This window comes from Brachyhypopomus gauderio, chromosome 1 (assembly GCF_052324685.1).
Source record: "Brachyhypopomus gauderio isolate BG-103 chromosome 1, BGAUD_0.2, whole genome shotgun sequence".
NCBI classification, from domain to species: domain Eukaryota; kingdom Metazoa; phylum Chordata; class Actinopteri; order Gymnotiformes; family Hypopomidae; genus Brachyhypopomus; species Brachyhypopomus gauderio.
In genome coordinates, this window is record NC_135211.1 from 33,797,590 (window position 1) to 33,819,125 (window position 21,536).

Consider the following 21,536-nt stretch of genomic DNA (forward strand, 5'->3'; position numbering starts at 1 on the left):
AGCGTAAAAGCCACTTTACTGGCCAGGCACACAATGAGGTGATGCCTTTTCTACATGAGCACATAAAATAGATGGAAGGCACACGTGCTTAACACACATAATAAGGGACTCCGCTTTCCTGCAAACATCTGGGAATAGACATTCTGGAATAGCTATATGAGACCATGGACCCCCTCAGCTGGGGTGTGTGTTTTGTGTCTAGTACTGTATGGCAGGAGCGTGTCAGGATCACTGCATCCATATGAACCCCTCCGTTCTCATTTCTACATCTGAGAGGCCTTCGAATCTGCGCTCCGGTGGCTGTTACTACAACGCTACAAGAGAGACACCTTGTGGGGAGCCGTGCGATTACAGGTCGACAAGGAGCACGAGGGCATTTTTAACTCTGTTGCTTTGCCACATCTCCCAACAGACTAGCGTCATTCTCAAAACGGTGCCCAGTGACAGAGTAGAGTTTGTTTCCTTGTTAGACAGTGACAGGAAAATTTAAAAAGGGCCTTGCAGATCTGCTATCAATCAGATAGATTGTAGTATCTGTAACAAACACCTCCCCCCCCCCCCCCCCCCCCCCCCCGCCCCTGACACAATTCATCATTTTCATCATTGATGCTAATGGTTCGTGTCCCTGTGCTACTGATGGGGGCGATGCAGGTGTGAGTCAGGGCCAAGAGAGAGAGTCATTCAGATGCATGGTGATGAGGCAAGGGCAGAGAGGAGTGCAGAAACAGAGAGGGGATAGTATAGGGGCGGGGGCAAGAGAACAGACCCCCCCCCCAAACCCACATTCCCAGTGTAATGCTTAAATGTTATTCCCCGGTGTGTCATTGTTGGTATGTGACATTTAGTTATGTCTTGTAGTAGTATAATTAGTGGGATAGGATGTCTTACTGTCAGTGCAGAGTGTGTGTGAGTGTGTGTGTGTGTGTGTGTGTGTGTGTGTGTGTGTGTGTGTGTGTGTGTGTATGTGTGTGTGTGTGTGTGTGTGTGTGTGTGATATCCTCCCCCGTGTTTTCCTGTAGTAGCAGTTCCATTCCTGCCTGTTTGTTGTGGCCACTTTATCAATAAAGTATTGTGCATTGATGCATATGTTTGTGGTGAAATATTTCTGATCCAATGAAGTCTCTTCATTCTGGAAAATTTCAAGTTTATAAATATCTATTTGTAGGCATTGGGTAATGGATATTGAGTAATGGATTGGGTAATGACTGTATGAGCAGCTAAATGTGTGTGCGAGGCTTATTTGGAAGTGCAGTTCAACACCACCAATATGAAGAGTATATAACAAAGGGGAAAAGGCATAGCTACTACAGCAACCATGCACCCAGATATGGAAAGCCAAAGTCATCAAAATTCACCTTGAACCAAACCTGTTTGAAGAGGAAACTCTTTTGACATTCCACAAACATTTGTTATGCATGTTTTGAAGAATATCATGCTGAACCTGTAACGCCTGTGGCATCATGGAGTGATAGGGCGGACACAAACGCGAGCACGATTCATTAAAGGCCATTTTGAATTCAAGGTCACACAGGCAAGCTTGGGTAAATCTATTAATTAGTCCGAACGAGAAACATATCCAGCGTGAATAGACATAGTGACAATACAAGCAAGCATGAACCGTAATACATTGGAGAACATGAAACACGATCGTACACAAAGCTGAACGAGCAAACACCTCAAACATTAGCAATAACATTCGGCAATGAACAGCAACACAAAAGACCAAACACAGGGTTTAAATAGACAAGACCAAACGAGCAACAAATGATTACACTAACGAGAGGGTCGGGTTACAAAACACAAGGAGGGACTACAACTGCACATGGCTACATAAACAAAACATACATGATTGACAGCTGGGAGAGGGGCTAACCGTGACAGTACCCCCTGAAAAAGACCCTACACCCACTTAGGAAAACCTTATGCTAATAAGCAAATAAACACAGGTAAAGGCCTAACTATTTTAGGATTTCTGCCCTCATCATAATAAACATTTATTTTGATATGATACAAAACGACTTTCATGCCAACTGACATAGGAGATGATAAAAGCAACCATCCTAAAATGGTGATCAATAGGCATCTTATCCTCAGCTGATTCTGACTCTGTCCCAAATCCCAAACACACACACATATTTGGCTGCAGGGGGTGCTGTGGATTCATTCTACAAGAACGGCGCACAGGAGATATGTACCCTTGCTCCGCACTACCAGAGAGATGGAAGAGAGAAAGGGAAGAAGATGAAAGCTCCCATATCATAAAGCCCTCATCTCATAAATCAAAACAGTGTGATCATGCTCAAATGTACTGTAACTGGATGGCTGAAATGCTAGAGAAAGAGATCATGTGAGAAAGAGAGAGAGAGCGAGAGAGAGAGGGACTCAGTGGGAGTAATTGTGTAGGCCGATATGTCTGTCTGATCATTCGTGAAGGCTATGTGGAGAGAGAATAACATTAACCCTCATTTTTAGGTCTCAAAAGAACGAGACTCATAAATGGGAGGAGTGCTTGTATGGACGGACAAGAAAGAGAGAAAGAACGAGGGAGGGAAGAGAGCAAAGTCTCCCTGTGAACCAAATGAGAAGCAAAGCCCCCCGTGGCTGTCACTCAGCCATCCCTTCTTCTTCCTCTTCTTTTCTCTCTCGCTCTTGGGCACCATTATGACACACCATTATAACCATTATGACAGCCCGTCATACCCCACGTCCTTTCTCCACGTTCTTGCACGTTCTTCACCTGCACTCCTTCACTCCCTCATCCCTCGTATATCTTATCTCCAGGCATGGAAACCCTCTCCTCCTGACCAACGCCACGTTATGGCCGGGCTCCACCCCCACATGCTGCTACCCCTGCTGGCGTGCGCTTGTGTCCTGCCGGGAGGCGCTCGCACGTGCACGCCCACAACTGGTATCCGGAACTCCCACTGTTTTAGCAAATCACGGGGCTCGACCAAATAAGCGGCGTCGCTCCGCATTGTCTGCCTTGTGGTAAAATGCGGTACCAAGGTGATGTTTGTGTGGTGTTCAGATTGTGTTCGGGTGGTAGATCGTTCTGGGCAACCCGACTCATTGCTAACTGTCTCCGTAACCCCTTGGCCAGTTCTTTTCCTGTCCCAACCTCAATTTCCTATTGCCGAGAAACCGATTAGCGCGGCGATGCATGGCCAAAAAGGAAATGAATAATGAACGAAGGCCTCAGGCAGGCTGGAGAATTTCAATTATGGCGAGTTGGAGTGAAAAGGTCCAAAGCCCAACTGGCAGACCCAGGAAAAGCGCGTGCATCACTCCCACGTTTAGAGCCAGAGCAAAATCCAAAAAAATATATGCGATTCAATACATGGTGGAACCTGAAACAAGCCCGAAAATGATCGCAAAAACAAGTATTAGCATAATAGCTTGGAAGTGCACTTAAATCAAGGCTAAAACCATGGAGCAGTCACACACCTTCTGGAGAATCCTGACTGGGCACTGGTTTTGAAAAAAAAAGTCTTGCAGAAACCTTAATAATGGGTGAGTATCTACGTGTTGTCAGGTACAATTAATGTAATTTGTTCAGCATGTACAGCATGTATAACACAGTAAAGTGTTATCTTCCAAGACAGAGTTTCTACCCTCTGGTTCAAATAAAAATAAAAGTCTTAAAAAACATAATACATTTATAGCTTTTGGCAGATGCAAAAAGCCTCTTGGTTCTTTGCTAGATGAAAGCCAATGAGAAGTGTTCCATCCAAAATTATGCAGCACACAAAACTAAAAATCATCTCAAAGTGTCCAAATGTTTTTGTTTGTGTTTATTTAACCTTGCACAACTTGTACTGGGAGCATTACAAGAGGGAAATATTCCCAGACACGTCACATGCTGATACTAGAAGGGGCCTGAGAGCAGATGCATTTTGGGAATAGCTGCCTCCTCTCTGTGGTGCATCACACGTGTCGTTGCTGTCACGTCTCGCCTGGCCCTCCAGCTCTGTGTCTTGCTTTCATGTTCTTTAGTTTTGCCTCCATCTGGTTTGGTGGTGTCAGCTGTTTCTGGTTCTTGTATGTAATTAGATTGGTTTATGTTCCGTGTGTGTTCGAGTCCTCTCCTGTAGGTCTTATGTTCTTGTTTTGTGTCGTAAGTGCTCTGGTGAAGTGTGCATATACTTATTTGCCCGCGCTTAGCCTGGTTCAATATTTCTCAGCATTTGTAACTATCGCTAGTGCCCTGGTTTGGATTATGTTCATGTCTCAGATGTTCTCTTGTTCTATGAGTCTTCTCAGGTCGAGTGTATGTAGCTATATTTGTGCTTAACCCCAGTGATTTATCTCTCTGTGTGTGTTAAGATCTCTGGTGTCCCTGTTAGGTGTGTGTTCACTAGGGGTGACCTGCAATAGTCGCTGATTCGACTATAGTCGACTATACCCCCTAGTCGACTATGAACGTCATAGTTGAATGTAGCCTACCTAACTGCATGGGGGTGCCCAAGGATGCTGCTAAGAATTAGTTGTTACATGTAATGTCTTTGTTTTCGTTATATATAGCCTTTTGTCAAATAAAATCATCCTAATTTCTGTTAATAAATATTTTTAAATGATGTGTGCGCATTAACAATAGGCATCTTCCTTACTACACATTAATAAATCACACCCCATTTGCACAATCCAAATGAGTGGAGCTGAACAGCTACAGGATACGCAGCATCTGCTGAGATTATAATGCTACTAAAAAAACTTCAAAAGTAATGTGAAAAAGATAAAGATGAATCAAACAAAGTAAAGTGCAAGTTATGTCATCAACGTCTTTCATTTCGCACGACAACAACCAACATGGCATACCATTTAAAACGCGTAAGGCGAAAAAAAAAACCGGCCGTTTGTCGTTTCGGTTGTGTCGTCTCGTCTTGTCGCAGTGCGTCTCGGCAAGGCCTATAAACATTTTTTGTTGTTGTTTGCTTTTTAAACCCCGTTACTTGAACCTTTCCTTATAAATTTTTTTGCTGTTGTGTGGAAATTTTATATTTTCAGGCAGGCATATTTTAATTAAAATATTTTTGACATTTTGCATAGTGCCTGTCTGAGTTCGATATGCGCACTGACGGTTAATGTTCTCTAACGTTTCATAAAAAAAATCAATAAGTAAATAAATAAAAGCTGAATAAAGCCAACCTACCATGTTTATTCATTTATCTGAGTGTTTTAGGTTTTTACTTTGAAGTGGAAAAAAGTCCTGAATGAGAACGGGATCCCGTTTAAGGTGCTCTAGATAAAAAAAAAACAAAACAAAAAAAAATGATTAGACTATTAGTCGACTAAAGGGAAAATCTGACGAATCAGATTCGACTATGAAAATCCTTAGTTGAATGCACCTCTAGTGTTCACATATTGTGTGTTGGTTCTCATTATCAGAGTCTATCCCGTGGTCACAGCAGAGGGTTTTGCAGTTCGTTTTTTATGTCTTTTGTGTGCTTTGATTAATTGTATTTTTGCTTAGTGTACTGTGGTTAACTCTGTCAACTGGCTGTAATCTTGTTTCCATTGTTTGTGTTGAATGTTTATTTATAATGCCTCGTTGACTCTGCACCCTACATGTTGGAACGGACGGGCTTAAGGGCGCCGTTCAAGCCCCTAAGAATAAACCCAGTTCTCGTCAGCGATTGCGTCTGCCTCCTAGCTCTCCAACATTACAACTGTCCTTTGATCCTCCTGACCAGCGACCATTCAGCATGGTTCTGACGGTGTCCCCCAGGGCCCCCAGCCTGAGCTCCAGCTGCTGTTCTGGCCTCCCTTCAAAGGATCAGCTGTGTGGTGCCAGTGATGGAGGTGGGTGTGCTCTCGGCGGGAGCACAGGGGAGGTGGGCGGAGAGGGTAATGATGGGGATGATGGTGGAGATGATGCTGGAGGATCAAAGCTACTCCACTCCTCATTGTGATAGAAGAAGAATGCAGCTCCACAGGTGAAATGTGTGTGAGGGAAGAGTAAACAGGTCTGACACTGACCTCACGCTGCTGCCACCTCCGCCCATCTTTACATGCTTGTGAGCCCAATAGAAAACTCTGGTACTTTTCCAGCCAAATTTATAAACATCTAAAGTGCACTCATTGCAAAACATCCCATAATCACCCTTCATAGTTACCCAGGAAACACTGTGTAACAGGGCTCTCACCAGCTGCTGGTGTGTACCATGTGGTCTCTTGTTTATTTTGTTTTCATCTCTTCTCTGAGTTCTGGGCTTTGGCTTTCGAGCCACTTCCCCACACAGGTGTCTCCTGTTCCCATAGTACTTAGCGATGTCACCTGTAAGTCATTATACTCTTATTTTGTATAAATTTTAGCCCTGGTTGTCTTTTTGTTGTTTAGGCATTTTGTTGTTTAAATGTTTACACAGTTTAGCTGTTTGCATGTCTTGTCGTTTCGGTTGAGTCTGCGTGTTTGTTCACATTCGTTCTTGTTAAACGGTTTATATCAGCTCCCATCTGTCTTACGCTTCCTGCATTCTCCCTCAGGACACACCTACTTCCTTTTCTGCCCCGTGTACAACGTCCTTGTCCTCTTGTGGTCCTGTGGCACACCAGCCCTTACTCTACCTCAAAGTCATTTCATTTATCTCTAGTCATTTATGGTGAATACGAGCGTGATGGAGACTTCTGGACCCGAGACTCGCATGATGATAGAAATCCGACTCCATAATTCTGCACCAGGGAAGATTGTCATAAAGGTGCTAGTCAGACAAGTCCAGGGTGATTCTCACATCCACACATCACACATCCTGTAGAACATTCTCTCATACATGTCCATGTGGAAGGATATGTGAACACACACACACACACACACACACACACGGTGTGGTCAGTCTGTTAATGAAACACATACACCTCACGCTACCATCCACTATTCAATCATCAGCAGCTAATGGAAAGAGAAGGTCTGACTATTTTGGAGCTTGTGAGAACCAAGTGCCATAATACATGCAATGCTAACGCAGATCTCTGATCTCTGTTTGATCTCGAACCGTTGGCAGGACTAGGGAACATCACCATGAGGAAGCTTGCTAGCTTGCCTGTCTCTCAGCTTAAAAACACAACGCTTTAAAGTAGTATAAAATGTCTGGCACTTAAGCTATGGTGCAATTTAAAAAATACCAATCAATCCACATAAACAGCGAGACCTCAAGAGAAGAAACAGCCTTTTAAGTGCCTAAATGCATCAAGAGAAAAATCTAATAAGTAACTGTAATAAAGCACAAGACATCTTTGAAATTATTTAACCAAGTGCCAATTAGTAAATTAATGCAACATAATTGGTCTGTGTTCCCTGCTGGCTCAGGTTAGTACTGCCTGATACTTTGCCAATTGCCAGTACTTGAATTCTACAACATGAATCCAATTCTTTTGTGACAACATTTACACAGTCACTTCAACCCAAAAGCTCTCAGTTTAGCCGAGATGACCGTCAACACCAGAATATAAAGCGGACGATATGATGCATTTCAATTTTTTATGGCAGATCTAATATGCCAGTAAAAAGGTAAGCAGAAGAAGACGGCAGCTCACTCTGTAGTCTGCATGAAAAGAGTAATGTTCAAGGCCAGTGCTCTGGTTCTAAAGTAAAAAACCCTGCAGAGAAAATCTAGAGCAGGTTTAATGAATGCAGAATGTACAAGGCTGTAGGTGCAATGTCGCTGAGCCAATCCGAGCTCTGCTCTTTGACACCAGCCCAAAAAACCCAAGCCTGTAGGATGGCCCAAAAAGGCCAGTGCAGTCTACTTTAGCGTGTTAGACCGGGTGCGTTCATCCAGTCCTGCTGGCCGCAGCCTTGGCCTGTTTCTCTCCAAGCTTGTACAGCTGAGGCATTTATTTATGCAGAGGCACCAACCGCACTGCTGAGATTCTCAAATTTGGTCCTATCGCCCTTTTTAGGCAGTCTTTTACATTCCGAGTTTTTGCAGTTAGGAGGGTCATGAGGGGGTTATTAGCGTATAATCCAGATCGAAGCGTAGCCATTAAATCACGCCCTTAGATAGCCAAAGCAGCAATCGAACGGGACAGAAACGGAGAGGCACGGAGGTCAGGAGGAATGACAGGGATCCTTGAGCCATCTCCACCCAGCTTGTTGCACCTCCACCCAGCTCGTGCCATCTCCATCCAGCAGGTCTCCTGCAAATCCCACAACTGCCGACTACTGTTTCTGTCTACCGGTGAAGATCTGATGTTCTCAAGCCAAGATGGAGAGATGTTGGGTTCTTGAGGGGGTCTTCTACCCTGGGTGCCAAGCCTGCAGCTGCTTGGTCCATTCTGTAATGTGGCAGATCAAATCCATGACTTGAAAGATCACTGGGAGTCCATCACTATGGGTGATGATGTATCAAAAATTTTATGAACACTTGGGTTCTCTGGGGTAGGAACAAGATTCTAAAAATCTTCGCATGATGGTAAAAATACTTTTAACTCGTCAAACGTTGATAACCACTCTTGCAGCACGAAAATCAAAAACAGAGAAGCAGAATCTCTTACCCAAATCATGTCCCATGAGGATGTGCAATATTGTGAAATGGGATGTAGAATGTTGCCTTCAGAATTACAGATTGGAATAGTGATATATTTTAGCCTTTGATAGAAACACCTTTTAAAGCAAGGTTGTGGCATTAAATATAGATATGCATAAACCTGATATGATTCCTCCAGTGAGGATAAAAGTACATTAGTTCAAAGCTTAAGGAAAAGCTTATCTGACATTAGCAAAAAAGTAAAACCTTGTCTTCCTCCGTATAGCTGTTTTTAAAGATCTATGTTTTTGTCTAAGGATAGAATGCTTTCTTTCAGAACAGTTCTTATTATGTCTCAGGTACTGAATTTTTCTTGTTGCTAAAATGTCAATGCAGTTTTTAGATTTTATTGATACCCCCCCCCCCAACACACACACACACACACACACACTCCTCCAAGACACTTTCCAGAGAGAGCTCTTTTTTCTTCTTGCTAAGCATCTCTCCTCTGTTATCTGAGAAGGTTGGTTACACTTTGTCACAATGTTTATTCTCAAGCTAATCAAGTGCTTAAAGAGCTACAATTGGTGCTGATTACTTCACATGTGCATTACAGTGCGACAGAAATGAGAGAGAGAGAGACAGAGACAGAGAGAAAGACAGACAGCACTAGAGACAGACAGAGACCACAGCAGAAAGAATCGTTCCCCTTCCTCCACAGATACGGACACCTGTTCACAGTTAGAATGTATCTGTCTACTGACATTCAGATCATTCCAGACCACCCCATTAATTTCTTAAATACTACACTGGGAACTAACTATGCTTTCAGATATTTACTATTAATCTGTTACTACCCATGTTGAGCCAAAAAAGGGCAGGTACTCCTCGTGATTCTTTTGTGGCAATTAAAAGAGTGATGTGAACTGGCCATTTGCAAAGCTCTATTTTGTGCTGTTCTTCCATCTTGCTTCTGGACAACAGAGACACTCTTTGTCAAATCTGAATTAGCTAGATGTATTTGGAGCTGCCTTTGATGCTGGCTAACAGCACCAGAGTGGATGGAGAAGGCGTTTGTAGTGAACAGAGGCTCTCTCTCTGTGAACTTACAAAGGATGGGTTTGAGTGTGTATGTGTGTCTGTGTGTGTGTGTGTGTGTGCGCGCTGGGGGGCTGTGGTGGGTGTGTGCGTGTGGTGGGGGGTTCTATATTTACCAGGACCAAGCAGTTCAGTATAATCTGTCTCTGCCTTCTGGTCTATGGAGACCAGCGGGAGTCCACTGAAACCTGAAATCACGGCGACGTCACTCGAGCCTCTCTGACCTGGCGACATTGACAGGCGCTCCATACGGGGAGTGTGGCGAGAGAACAGAGGGCTCTGCTCCTCCATCGGTCTCAGGGACCTCCACTTGAACAACGATGTCAGCTCATTCCTCATGGGGAGGGGGTGATGGGGGAGGGGTCGAAGGTCAGGCACGTGAGGTGCAGCTGATTAATCTTCAGAGGGACCAGGTGTGCCCCTTCAAAGGGCGGTGGAAGCGACAGACGAGGGGAGGCAGCCTTCCTCCTCCTTCCTCCTCCTCCTCATTCTCTTTCTGAAATGTTCTTCTCTGCGTCCGTGTGAGATACAGGCGTTTGGGGTGGTTGTCTGACCATTCCAACGTTCCTCTCTCTCTCGCCTTCTCTAATTATCAAAACTACAGCACAATGGGGGGAGCTCAGGTACCCACTTGTGTGTGTGTGTGTGTGTGTGTTTGTGTGTGTGTGTGTGAGAGAGAGAGAGAGAGAGAGAGAGAGAGAGAGAGAGAGAGAGAGAGAGAGAGAGAGAGTTGAGTAAATGTGATTACAGTTCATCACAGTGGAGGTGGGTGGTTTCTGATTGTGTTGGATGATTAAGGAGAAACTGTAATTGAATTCACACATGCAGATGATGCGGGAGACACACACACACACACACACACACACACATGCCCACGCAAACATGTGCACACATGTACATGTACACACATATGCATGCAATCCCACACCAAACACCAAAGTTTACACTCTGTTACATTCTGTTTACACTCTGACCTTCTTCCAGAGTCCTGGGAGTTTGGCTGTGCGGAAATGCTGTTTCTCAGTATTTTAATAATGTATACCCAAGTTTCTGCTCTGAGATTGATTATTATTCCTGGGATCACTCACCCAGTCACAGCCCCATCACCACTGTGACATGTGTCATTCATGCAGAAGCCTCATGAAGGTCAAAGGTCAAAGCACAACTGCATCTACTCACAACCTGTAACCTGACGTGGGTGATGGATCAAACATTTGACTTAAGCTTGGGTCCTCTGGGGTAGCAACAAGGTTCAAAATATCTGTCAAATACTTCGTTACCTTACTTAAGTAGAAACTTTGGTTATCTATATTTTTCTGGAGTTTTTTTTTTTTACATTTTCATGTAATTATATCAGTACTTTCTACTCCTTACGTTTTAAAACTTTAAAAAGTTACTCCTATTTCATTTCAGCTTCTTTTCAGTCTGGCTTGTCGTCATTCAACAAAAAAAAACTATCCAGATAAATTGCGCCATCCGGATAGAATGGATTTGATTTTGCTGGGATGAGAGGTATAGACATATACCATTCCAACACCTTGTTGGTTTGTGTGCATATGTCACTCCAGCAATGACACAGCACAAGTGTAGCTTAGTATGAAGATCATGGCAGAGACTCAAGAACCTCAGCAAAATGTCCCAACTAAGCACCAGTGAGGAGGTTGGTAGACAGGAAGACCAGCCAACTGATGTACTATATATCAAAAGCCCTCTGTTGTAGGTTTTTTAGTTGTCATTTGTCTTGTCATCTGTGTATTTGTCATCATGGTAATAAATATTTTGTGTCATGCATCACTCCCTCGCTGCCCCTCCCTCATCACCATGACAATAATAAATTTGCATTTTACTAATATGCATTCGTTTTCAATAGGCATATATGAGGCTGAAACAGGTAGCCTACTGCAACCATAATTTTTCAACATTAACATTTTCAAATAATGTTATAGCCTTTATGTATTAAGTATTTTTAAACCTTAGTAGCTATACTTCTACCTGAGTAATGAATGTGAATAGTTTTACACCTTTGGTGTTAATCTTCCATATATTCTTTATGTATCTCAGTCCCTGGGATTTTTCCAACTTTTCAAATTCATAAAACAAGGCGTAGATTATACTTTGCTTATATATATTCTGACCCTACCATCTGATACCAAGACTCGTCAGACCAGTTGATGTTTTTCCAATCTTCTATTGTTTAATTTTGGTGAGCCCGTGCCAGATGAGGCCTCAGGTGTCTGCTCTTAGCTTAGAGGAACGGCGCCCAGTGTGGTCTTCTGGTCCTGTAACCCGTCTGCTTCAAGGGTCAATGAGTTTTGCATTCACAGATGCTCTTCTGCATACCTCAGATGTAATGAGTGGTTGAGCCATTGTTGCCTATCAGCTCAAACCAGTCTGGTCATTCTCCTCTGACCTCTGGCATCAATAAGGCATTTGTGCCCACAGAACTGCAGTTCACTGGATATTTTCTGTTTTTCGGACCATGCTCTGTAAACTCTAAAAATGGTTGTGCACGAAAATCAGTAGATAAGCAGTCTCTTACAAGATCAGCTAGCACCAACAACAAAGCCACGTTCAAAGTCACTTATATCACCTGTCTTCTTCGAGATGCTATTTAACCCAACATAAATACAAGGATTCAGTCTGTGAACCATACTTCATTCCTGTACCAGTATATACAATGACTTTATATTAAGCTTATGTATAGTTATCACTGGCATAGGAAATATGTTTTTTTGGCACTCTTTATCTTAAAAATTGATTTTTTGTGTGTGATTGACTGCACACTTTAAAAGAATACAGTGAGAATCAGGTGCACTGGTGTTGTGACAATTAACATGACTGCATTGGCCAAACAGTGATTTATGCTTCCAAAACAACTCAGTAATCAAGTGCTAACCTCCCCACCTCCCCTTTGACTCCACACGCACCCCTGATAAAGGTACTCAACCATTGTCAGACTGCTGTTTCCTCCTAGCTTTTGAGGTAACGTCCTGCAACTGAAATGCCACATGGCTCTGTATTTTCTCAGTCCTGTATTCTCATAGTCCTATATCCACACGATCTAGTGTCACGGGCCTCCAACCTAGAGGCAAAAAGCAAAACTACGAGTTGTTCTTTGTTCGCTCATTCTTGTTTGTTTTCTCCATCTCACAGTCGTTGTTATCTACTCCAAATTAGTCTCCCGAGCATGTTTGGTGATTTTGTCACAGCAGCAGAAGCAGGAGAGAGCAAGTCTTGCCCAGGAGTGCGTGCACTTCGAGCTGGTTCTGCTAATGATTGTTAGACATATAGAGAAATGGGGAGGGAGAGAGAGAGAGAGAGAGAGAGAGAGAGAGAGAGAGAGAGAAAGAGAATGTGTTGATGGGCTTCTCCACTGGGAGCTGGATTGACCTCCTTTAAGGAGAAGAAGGGGAGAATTCTGGGGGATGAAAGATCAATAACACGACACTCTGCCAACATGAATCCAGCTAGACACAAACAAACAGAAAGCTCTAAACCCAACATTGGGTGTTGGCAAACAGTGAACAATCCAGGACTGCCAAGTTTAATCATTTTCAAAACATAATAAATATGTAAAGCCTGGGCCCCTAGCTCACTAAGAAGGCCAACTCCAGCAGTAAAAGCTTTTTGTGACCTATGATTTTCTCTTACGCTTGAAAAGATACTATAATTACTTTGGAGATTGGGAGATCATCTTTATTCTCAGGTGATCACCATATCGGCAGGTAATCTGAGCAGTGCTAGGCAGAAATTAAATAGAATATAACTAGGCACAATCAAATCAATATGACCACAATCAAGATTATGTCTAAACTCGTTGATCTAAAGAATGTGTACGCATGATTCATTAAAGTATTGATGTCGACTCATCTCAAGATCAATACAGAAGCTACTGTTTACTAGATGCAGAACATATCTGATTTTTTTTCTGTTCATTTACTGACTTAAACTGATTAAATCAAGATTTAGATCAGGTTTTGATTGCCAATATATAGCTAATATATATATAGCTAAATATAGCTAATTGCGGTGCATCCAATTACAATCTCACAGTGCACATCTGAATATCTGTACATCATTTTAACTTGATTTTAATTATTTTAAGGGATGTATGTATTGCAAAATATGTTGATATTACTTGCTTTTTGCAGTAGAAGGGCTGGCCTTCTCGAGACTCACTTCATCTCACTCGACCGGCTTGTGTTTACTAAGACCCAGAGAGTCTCTTCACTCGATATCCCAGCGCCTCCAGTGTGAAAGTCAACACATGCTATAGCTTTATGTGATCGATAGCAGGTTTAACTGAACTGTAACTTCGGCAGTCTGCTTTAGCTGAGCCCACGGATTTGAAACGGCTGTTGCTGTCCTGGACAAGTCATCGTCTTAACAGTTAGTACATTCCTATTTTTTCCCCCCCAGATTTTCTCCCTAATTTAGTCGCATCCAATTCCCACCCATCAGGTAAGTGTCCCATTGTGGCATGACAGCTGCCAAGCAGGGAGGGCAAGAGCTGTCACATGTTTCTTCTGAGACGCACGCAGCCAATCACTAGATCGCTTTGAGCTGAAGTTTGTGCAGCATCAGGGGAGCAAAGTAAGATGTTTAGACAATGCTGCCATACAACCCTTTGTGATGTGTGAGCTCACGGATGCCCGTGATTGGCCGGTGACATTCGACTCATTGCTGTCAGAATGTTCCACTGTAAAAAAAAAAAATCACCTATTTCAGGAACAAAAAAGAGCACCATGAATAGCACCATGCTCTTTCTGAGGATGGTACAGAGAGAAACAGAACCAAAAGCAGAGAGCAATTTCACCCAGGTTTTATGGGGAATGACATCATTTTTAGGTCATCGACAGGGTCTATTTCATTACAACTTTCTGTTCCACCTCCCTCTTCTGCTGTTTCTGTTACACTCCCAAACTACAAAATATAGCCAAATCAGAGGGATCATTCATTACATTTAAGTGAATTCTGGTTTCTTTGAAAATGACAGAAAGCATCTGCACAGTTCTGTCTAGTTTACATAATGGATGTAGATTAGATTATTAATCTGGCAGGTTGATTCTCACTATATCCCCACTCCTGAAGTGACCTTCTGAAGGGAAGCTTAATCCAAATGGAACACACCTTGCTCAATTGGTGCACCCAAAGACATTGATTAAGTGGTTTCAACCAATCATCTGGGACGGAAGATCTTGACATATATCAGTTAGAAATGACCACTTTAACCAGTGTTGTTTTGTGCTTAGACAGGGATGGAAAGCTAATCTGTGTTGGGTTATTACATATTACATAACATATTGGTCTATATCCGCTATGTTCATGTTTTTTTTGTCATCGGTCTTCAGTTTGTAGCACCTCAATTGCTGGCATCGAAAAAGCTCAATTTGTTCTTTGATGGTGGGCATCAAATTACTTTCTGTCTGTAGATGTATCCTATAGTTGTTGATTTCTGTTCACTGAGGAGAGGAAGAAGGTGTATGGATTGTGGCAGAAAGGTTCATGTTACTGTGTGCATGTTCAGTCTACCATTACTTATTAGAAACACAGTCTATGTAAAATGCTTCACCCAAATACTAAGAAAATTTCTGTATGTACCATTCCTTTGACATATGTACCAATGTCAAACTCCTCTTACACATAACAGCACCCTGTTCTGCACACACTAATTGCACACTTAGTGCCTAATTATTTCAATCAGCAGTCTGCATGCATACGACCATCACTGATGACTCATACTGTGTTTTGAAACATTGGTTGGTTTGTTTCTAACAGTCATACATTTTATAATGTGGGTAATTGTCTGTTTTGTTTGTCTGTTTGCTTGTCGGCATGCCCAAACTTAAATGTTATGTGCAAGTTCATACAAATATCAGAACTGCTTGCTAGTAACTGGGGGGGGGGGGGGGTAATACAGAACATGCTCCACTGTAAAGAGATATTAATGATAATTCTAAGGCCAGAGTGAGTCACACACTCTCACAAGTGAGCCGCCTACTTCATGACGGCGTCTTCGCGCCATGGGGTCACTGCGAATGAACACAAGGCGAAAGCTACTCATCGGAGATTCTGACTCCTTCCAGTGGAGCTGAAGTTGAGCGAGAGCGGTAAGCGAGATGGGGGGCTGCACCAGGACTGGTCCAAATTCACCCATGTCTCTATTACGAGGAAGGACAGGGACGTGGTGATGGGGACGAGGTGACGAGCAGTTGCGGTTTTATGGTGTGGGAGTGTGTGAGAGTGAGCAAGTGTTGTGTGTGTGTGTGTGTGTGTGTGTGTGTACGTGTTGAGATCCATTCGTTAAATTTCCTTTTCTCTACGAGCACTATCGGGCTAATTTATATGGCTTATGCTTATGTATGTGTTGTTTTCCCTGCATATTTTTAAGGAATGTTCTTTCTGCATATATTGGAAAGGAGAGAGAGAGAGAGAGAGAGAGAGAGAGAGAGAGATGACTTCAGTGTAAGGACTGTTGAATTACACATCAGGAGTCTACTTCAAGCAAATAGCACTATTTTGCGCGTCAGTCACAGAGAGGGTATACTGAAAGGTACTGCTCTGCCGATTCTGCAGGCAGAATGAAAGACATTTACAGAGACTAAATTGCCGTCTGGCTCAGGCAGTCACAAAGCCGTGGCTAGAGTGTGGCATTTTCAGTTCCCTTGAATAAATTACGCAGCACATTCTGCGTAGCATGGCCTCGCTTTGATGCCTCGCAAATGACTTCTGCTTCAACGCACGAGTCTCCCGAAAACGGCATTAACCTGAATATGCTTTGTCTTGCTGTGGGCGATGGCGAAATTAAGCTTCACACGTCATCATTCATCATTTGTTGATGCGTTCAATGTGAGTTTAGAGTGTAACTGCCTTACACTGGGGTAAAGTATAAGAGAAGCTATACTTCTACACGACTGTAAAAAGGTTATGTAAGTAAATAGGTCTTAACGTGTCTACATCCCTTGGTACCAAGGAGTGCCCTTTCTGTCATCTGTGTCATGTAGTCATTCTCACACACAAAATGCTATACATGCTTCCATAACCAAGAAACTCTAGTGATTCACCAGCTTTTGTACCAGTGGTATCTTGTAGTGCCCACGTGGGCTTGGTCTTTGTATCTTTTTTTTTGTTTTGTCTTTTTTCATTGGCTTTTTTGTGCGGCATATGAGAGATTAACCGTGGCCGGCCTAATCCCCTCTCTTTCTCTCCATCTATTTATATACCAACTGCGCAGGAAAGTCGTCTGTATTTTGCAGTGCGGATTGGTTCTGTAATGGGCAACGTTGCGCAATGATGTCAGCACAGGTACTCTTCAAGGACGTTGCTGGGTCTGTGAACGCTGGGTTACATATGACCTATAAGAATTGCTGAGCATCTATTTGTATGGGGGTTGAGAGCTTTGCTTTTTTTGTGGGTGTTCTTCTCTCTGGCAGATGCAGAGGTCTTAAATATGTATGACTTCAGCAAACTCTCATTTGTGCATGAGTACAGCACATATGATCACGCACGAAGGAACATTCTTTGTGTTTTCAGGCTATGGCACTGTCTTCAGTAGCAGTGCAGTAACAAAACCCTTTAAAACAGTCTTGTTTGCTGGTTGTGATGGCCTATATTTCACAGGTGGGATTGTAGGGTTTCCAGATGACCCAAACCTGACATTCCAACATCAAAAACAGGTCAACAGATCAATAATGTAATTTACTAAATCTCTTGACTGCAGAGTTCTACGGATCTTGCACCAGTGCCTTCACATCACCCAACTGATCCAAACGGATGATGATCATCGGTTCTCTTCAAGGCGCGTAGCACCAGCGTGGGCTTCACTCTCCTGTCGTGCCGTACCAAGGCGGCGAAATTGTCGCATATTTGCCCGACGTCCCTTCACTCGTGTGTCGGTGCGCGTGTCCCTGGCCGGCTTGATTGACAGCTAGAGAAGGCGGATGTGACAGGTGTTGGCTGAGGGGAGGGGATGCTGACTGCGTAGTCAACACAGCCACGGTGCCACACACAGCATCACTACTGCAGTGTAGGTGCCACTAATGCTGTCACTAGGTGCCAATATGTTTCTTTTACAAAACGTGCTTTTAGTAAATGTCTTATTTCAAGGCTACAGTTTGAAACTTCTAAATGACTGGAAATTAATACTTAGTGCCCAAACTGCTGGTGTTTCAAGTCGTAGTTATGTGAGGAGGGATGATGTTGAAAGTTAGAACAGCATAAGTCAGAGAACCTCAGGAAAAAGAAATCTTGATCATCTATGCCCAGAGGCAGAACACAAACAAACTTCAACCAAACAACTAGCCCACAATCCACAAGCAAACACAGGTATTATGATTAATGTATTATAATGTATTTAATTTAATCATCTTAAGTTAGATCACGGTAGTTCATGGTTCTGGCCACTAGAGGACCTAGTGAGCAGGAGCAGCGTACTGATAATTGCCGTCAGTCCTCATTATAGTCGCCTGTTCTGTTGATCGCCCATAGCATATATTCCCTTCTATTGAAATGCATTGCCAGTCCCTCACATCTGCTCATAAACCTGTTTATTTTGTGTTCGTGGCTTTTAGAATCTCTGCCTGTTCGTTGGACAGGAATTCTCCTCTGGCCCTCTTGCAGGTGTTCAGATCGTTTGGCCTGATCCTTCCTCACTACCAGCTTGCCTGTCCTTTTGTTTAGCAAACACCTGCACATTCATCACGACTGGAGTCCGTTGTGGTGGAGTAAGAAATAAGGTGCGATTAATTATTTGGAGACTTCTCATGGTTGCTGAGAGTCATAGGAAGTGTTCTACCCTACATTGGCTAAAACATTCCCAGAAGATGTACTGAATTAAAAAGTTAGTTTGTGATGTATGTATTATTCACACACTGGTATGTCTTTTTATTTCCGCAGCTGACGACTTCATCATTTAAGAATGTTCTAGAAAGAAACTATGGGCACAAATGAGCTTGCTACCAAGACAGGAAGATTAGAACACAGTGGGCTTCCTCACTAGTGTGCCATCCTGCAGTAATGTGCCACGTTGCTTGTAACAATATTAAACCTGAAGTACTCGGAGCTAAATGGACGCTGTCACGACAGCAGTGCATTCACATTTACACCGACCTCCCAGAAGGTCCCATTTAAATGAATTCCTAAAATCCCGAGGCATTAATGGAACTCTTGAAAGGCCTGGTGTTTACACAAGAAAGAAGCAGAAAGAGGCCTTGGGTGGGTGCATGTTCAAAGTAGTGTGTGTACTCTGTAGTGGTGACAGGGACCAGACGTGTTTCCACCGCTCAGAAGTGGCTGTGTGGGTCATCCAAGTTATTATGTTTTGGTAAAAATGTCTGATCGTTATCACATCCGCCTAATGTAGCTGACCAGAGATGCTGTAGGAGAAAGCTTATTGTACATTTCCCTGGAGCAGTGGAGGGTGCCTAGCTACGAGGGTCTTGTATCTCCTTTCCTCCCTCTACTCTGAATATACGCACACCCACACACACGTTACTTTAGAGAAGCCAAATTGTGGGTTGTTATTGTTGTCTTTAGATAGAGAAGATCGAGTGTGTATATGCTGTCAGCTATTTGGAGCTCCGTACTGCCACTGGAGCTGCTCTTCAGAGGCCCATTGCTGGTCCCCTGTACAAAACCAGGAGGATTCCATCTTCTTGTTAGGGAAAACTAGACGGATGTCACGCGCGGCTGGATTCTGTGTGTCCACGTGGGCCACCGCTCCAATGAGGCACGTCTCATAAAGCTTTTGGAGAAACAGAAGGCGGGCAATGCCAGTGCAATTTACCGAAAAAAATTTTACGAAAGGGGGCCCAAGACCGCGTCACCTCGAATGAAATCGAATTTTCAAACAGGATTGAACTAGTCAGTGTGTTTCCCTTTAAACCAAAATAGCTGTTCAATTGAAGTGACGATCATCTAGTCTACATATCAGAGACTACATATTCTGTAGGTGGCTAAAGAAAGACTTGAATTTTGCCAGCAAGTCCATGTACAAACAAACAAACAAACAAACAAACAAACAAACAAAAACAAGTAATGGCTCGGATATTACTGTACGTCTTTACATTTTACACTGGTGTACGTCTTTACACTGGAGTTGTGACATGACATGAATACCACTGTAACTGGTATTAACACCAAGGCCGCACATCTGCAAAACAGTGATTAAGACAAGTTGCTTACTATTGTAAACTGAATTCCACGGTTGGTAACCGTAATAGCCGGTTATTCTCAAGATTCTCTCCTCGATGGATGCGCTGTTGATGTCTTCCACCGACCGGGACGACTTCAAATCCTCTTTTATCGATTCATCCACCACCAAGTACTTTAGCTGTCGGAGTTGGGGGCTGATGTCGGACAGCCGTCTCGGACTAACATCGGGCGATTTCCGCATTCCGCTGGAGGAGAAACGGACACAATGCACCAGGTGTGACCGTTACAACTCGGCACCAATACTCATAATACTCATAATGAAGAGAAGTCTGACTCCGCTCTTAAATAGGACAGTTTGACTTTTCTGAACAGAACACCTGTACGACCTATTCTAACTTGCCCAAAGACTTATTTATATTACTGACCCCGGGATAATGGACTGTGAATTGTGCGAGTGGTGCCCATGATCAGTGCACAGAGTACAGCGGGGAATCTTCACCCTTCGCTGTTAGGGCACTCGGAGGGCGCAGGAAGGGTGTGAGACACTAAACGAAAGAGACTGCTACTTACTAGAATAGAGTCGGTCCTAACCGACACAACAGGCATGAGAAAAAGTCTCCATTAGAAAAAGCCGAAACAAATTATTTTGTTAGTTATCAATTAAACTAGAGTGGGCCTTCATTCCCAATGCCACTTGTCATGCGTGACAATTATCTTTGTTATATTTGTTAAAACAGCGCAGGAAGGACATTATAGTATGAGTACTGTTATTTCAGACATAGTTTACTCTCATAGACAAATATGTGTTGACAGAGCTCACTACAACCGCATCCTTACTACAGGGACTATCTACACAATACGGAGTGTACATGTGTACATATTCATATGTACAGTGTACATATTCACCACTTAGATTCAGGAGTACCTCGGACGCCTAGCAGCCTATACGCACCATTTATTTGAGATTCAACAATAGGCCAGCCTATTACAGGTTAAAAAAAGAAAATGTCTCCGAAAACAAATACGCCTAATATGAATAACACTGTTTGCTTAGAACTTTATATCAACATTTCCTGTTTCGACTAACATTGTCTACGACGAAAACTGAAATAATCATGGCATTTAAAAATAGATTCCATAGTTGGAGGAAACTACTATTGTTGCGACCAGCAGTCGACGCTAAATATTTATGCATTAAGAAATGTATTAACTGGATTATAAAAAGAGATTGTCTGCTTTCTTACAATAAACATCTCGCGTTTCTTTATATCCTTCCCTTTTACCAAAATATAATTTAATCATACAGTTATTAGATCTAAAGTAATAACTTAACCTCCTTGTAATAAGTGACAAAGTAGTAGTTGTCAAATCCTTACATGGGTAACAGAGTGGTAGGTGGTCCCAGGTAACACATGCAGTCCCGTCGGGGGCGTCCGACACGGTCCCAAACCGTTCCCTCTCCATCGCTGTACATGATCCCCATCAATCGGAGCAGCGCAGGTTAGCTAGCTGTGCCTCTCTCGCCGCTTCCACACCGACCTGGGACGCGAGGTAACATAGTAACGCTGCCTCGCACCCACACACACCAGTCGTTGCGTTTAAATATTTCCCCGCAGATGATTCGTAGCCTGTCCAGCGCCTCTAGCAGTTTTTAGTGCAACAGCGCCATCTAATGGAGGACAAAATGCCATGAAAACCGCTCTGGTGGAGTAACAAATTGTTTCATTTTCTCAGATCCTTTATATGCATGAGAGCCTATTCCTTTGTGTGTGTGTGTGTGTGTGTGTGTGTGTGTGTGTGTGTGTGTGTGTGTGTGTGTGTGTG

The 21,536-nt window shown here is 43.2% G+C and overlaps 1 protein-coding gene across 2 annotated transcripts in view; it reads right to left on the reverse strand.

Moving 5' to 3' along the window:
* slc35f3b (solute carrier family 35 member F3b) overlaps positions 1–21,536 on the reverse strand; it is a 53,120-nt gene extending 31,584 nt beyond the window's left edge. The window contains exons 1-2 of one of the 2 annotated variants that reach the window (XM_077010868.1): positions 21,089–21,536; positions 19,743–19,957 (exon numbers count right to left, since the gene is read on the reverse strand). In XM_077010868.1, coding sequence (XP_076866983.1) covers positions 19,743–19,957; positions 21,089–21,195 — 322 coding nt within the window. In that variant the 5' untranslated portion in view covers positions 21,196–21,536. The remainder of the gene's footprint in view (positions 1–19,742; positions 19,958–21,088) is intronic. The other variant, XM_077010860.1, reaches the window with a different exon arrangement.